The sequence below is a fragment of the Coptis chinensis genome, chromosome 3 (genome assembly GCF_015680905.1).
Source record: "Coptis chinensis isolate HL-2020 chromosome 3, ASM1568090v1, whole genome shotgun sequence".
Lineage (NCBI taxonomy): Eukaryota > Viridiplantae > Streptophyta > Magnoliopsida > Ranunculales > Ranunculaceae > Coptis > Coptis chinensis.
Window position 1 is genome coordinate 40,171,990 of NC_141458.1, and position 3,317 is coordinate 40,175,306.

The 3,317-nt window shown below is 47.8% G+C and overlaps 1 protein-coding gene across 1 annotated transcript; it reads right to left on the reverse strand.

Annotated features, from left to right (window-relative positions):
* Positions 1 to 841: 841 nt before the first annotated feature.
* On the reverse strand, positions 842 to 1,267 carry LOC147509595 (uncharacterized). Its single transcript, XM_086597861.1, has one exon. It carries the CDS (start codon positions 1,265 to 1,267, stop codon positions 842 to 844), a length of 426 nt encoding a protein of 141 aa, XP_086453987.1.
* Positions 1,268 to 3,317: the final 2,050 nt, after the last annotated feature.

The following is a 3,317-nucleotide window of genomic DNA, read 5'->3' on the forward strand; positions in this document are numbered from 1 at the left end:
TTCGAGCCGGTCATTTTGACATAAGGTAGGCCTCAATCCGAGGTCTGAGTCCAAAGATATGGCATTCGGAAGTTCTGCTGACTTTTGCTCCTTTATCTCGCTAAAGTGGCACATTTCTGCACATAATGGACTTTGAAGCCTGAAATGCATAAAAACACGTAATCAGTATTAACTCTTACTTATTATTCACATAATTGGTCTAACAGTATGATTATTAAGGGGTTAAAACTACAGTTTTGGGCTCTTATCAATGCCCCAGTTGGACCCATTCTCGACAGCTCAAGTTCGAGTGGTAGTCGCCACCATTTCTGATGGTATCACGGCCTCTACGTCATACGCCAAAGAAAAGGGAGTCTCCCTTATGGTTGTCCGTGGAGTAGTTCGATAGGCCCACAACACATGGTTTAATTCGTTGGCCAGGCCCTTTTTTATCATCCAATTTCCTCTTGAGATTGTTATTAAGTATGGTTTTGTTGGAGGACTCAGCCTGTCCATTACCCTCGGGGTTGTAAGGGGCAGAAAATCCCTATTTTACATGATAGGCTTGCAAAAACCTCTTCACTTTAGAGCCCGTGAACTGGGTTCCATTGTCCCCGATAATAGCATAGGGCAGCCCGAACCGACATATTATGTTTTTCCACAAGAATTTGATCACTTGCACTTCTTTCACCTGTTGCAGCGGCACAGCCTCAATCCATTTTGTAAAGTAATCGGTCGCAGCCAACATGAATCTCCTCTTCCCTCTGGCCATGGGTAGCGGTCCTACTATGTCGAGGGCCCACATAGCGAATGACCATGGATTAGACACGTTGTGTAGCGGCTCAGCTGGGGCAAATATCAGTTAAGAAAATCTTTGACATTTCTCACATTTCTTGGCAAACTCTACAGCGTCTCTCTTCATGTGAGGCCAAAAATATCCCTGCGTTAACAGCCGGTGTGCCGTTGTCCTGCCCGCTGAATGACTCCCACAATCGCCCCCATGTAACTCCCCGAGCACCTCTTGCGCCAGCCTCGGCCCCAGACATTTCAGTAAAGGCCCGTTGAAATTCTTTTTGTATAATTCCCCTCCCAACAGCGTATACCTCTGGGACGCCTGTTCCAGTCTTCGTTTCTCTTGCGGGTCACTCACCTCAACCTGAGACAAGAATTGCTTAAAAGGTTCCATCCACCCTTCATCCTCCTCCGCGGTGTTCAGTACCTCCGGAGGCTCCTCAATACTTGGTGGTCTTTCCAGTTTCCCGATAATCCTTTCCTCGGATCCTGGCATGGCTGCGGCCACATAGGCCAGAGCGTCTGCATGGCGGTTCTCCCCGCGGTTTAAGTGTACAAATCAGATCTGTGTGAACTTCGCTGCCCACTTTCGTAAGATTCCCAAATATTTTGTCATTTTAGGGCACCTTGCCGTGAACTCGCCGTTCGCTTGACATACCACTAAATTCGAGTCAGAGTAAACGATAAGTTCCCTCATGCCCAAACTCTCAGCCATCCTCATGCCCGCAATCACTGCTTCATATTCTGTCTCATTATTTGAAGCCGCGAATCCCAATCTCATTGTTTGTTCCAGTCTATTGTTATCCGGCGTGACCAGCACCACACCTATTCCGCTGCCTGCATCTGTTGCTGATCCATCCGCGAAGACCCTCCATCCATTCCTTTCGTCCCACGGATCCAAACAATCCGTTTCCTCTGCTCGCTCGGGCTCTAAGACCATCTCTTCCCCCCACGTAGGATCTTCCGTCGGGAACTCATCCAAAAACTCCGCCACTGCCTAGGCCTTCTCCGCCGTTCTGATCTGATATTGAATTTCATATAAACTTAGCATCACGACCCATTTCAACATTCTTCCTGATTTCTCCGCTCTCAGAGCTTGTTTGAGAGGCAAATTCGTCACCACGACCACTGCATGAGCTTCGAAATAAGGCTTCAACTTAAGGGCCGAAAATACCAAGGCAAGAGCATACTTCTCCACTCGGCTGTATCTAGTCTCCACATCTAGCAAAGTCTTACTTTGGAAATACACCGGCTTTTCCATTTTATCCACAACGCGAATGAGGACCGAGCTGATAGCATGCTCCGTGACCCCCAGGTACAAATATAATTTCTCTCCTACTTCGGGCCGCGATAACAGAGGTACTTCCCCAAGATACCTTTTTAGCTCTTGAAACGCTCTTTCACACTCTGCTGTCCATGCAAAATCTGTGGTGTTCCTCAGCAATCTGTACAGTGGCCTGCACTTGTCGGATGATTTTGAAATGAATTGGTTCAGGGTCGCAACTCGTCCTGCCAACCATTGCACCTCCTTCACCGTCTGAGGCGATGGCATCTCCACCAATGACCTTATCTGTTCGGGATTTGCCTCTATTCCTCGCTGTGTCACAATATACCCCAGGAATTTCCCCGTAGTGACTCCGAATGTGCACTTCTCTAGATTGAGTTTCAAATTGTGTGCTCGCAGTATCCCGAATGTTTCCCTCAACCCCTCCAAATGCTCTGACTTTGACATTATCTTCTCCACCATATCGTCTATGTATATCTCAATTCCCTTTCGAATTTTACTCTTGAACATTTTCTCACCAAGCCGCTGGAAGGTGGCTCCTGCGTTTTTTAACCAGAACGGCATTCTCGTATAGCAGTATGTACCCCCTTCCACTATGAATGACGTTTTTTTCCTGATCAGGTCCGTACATCGCAACCTAGTTGTACCCCATGGATGCATCCATAAATGAGGAAATTTTGAACTCGGCCGTTCTGTCCACCAACTCATCTACTCACGACATAGGATAACTGTCCTTGGGACACACCAAGTTTACGTCCATAAAGTCAACACACATTCGCACCTTGCCATTTTTCTTTGGGACTGCGACTATATTGGACAGCCAGTCCGTGAACTCCACCTCCCTTATGATCCCCGCTCCTTTCAACCTGGCAACCTCCTCTCGGATTCCTTCCACATATTTAGGTCTCACACCCCTCATCTTCTGTCTAACTGGTTTCGCGTCCTCTCTTATATGCAGCCGGTGACATGCGAAATCAGGGTCCAACCCGGTGATATCCTCTATCCCCCATGCAAACACATCCCTGTTCTCCGCTAAGCATTGTACCAGCTTATTTTTCCACTCCTCCGTCAAATTAGACCCTACTGATGTAAACTTCTCCTCTTCGCCCTCTCCCAAATTCACTATCTCAACCTCATCCAAAGTTTTTGGTCCTACCGCGGCCTCATCATCCCCTTCCGCTACCCCGCATTGTAATTGCTATGCTTGCCTTTTCCTGGGGTAGAATGGTTTGCCTCCCGGCCCGCGAACCATCCTTTTAAC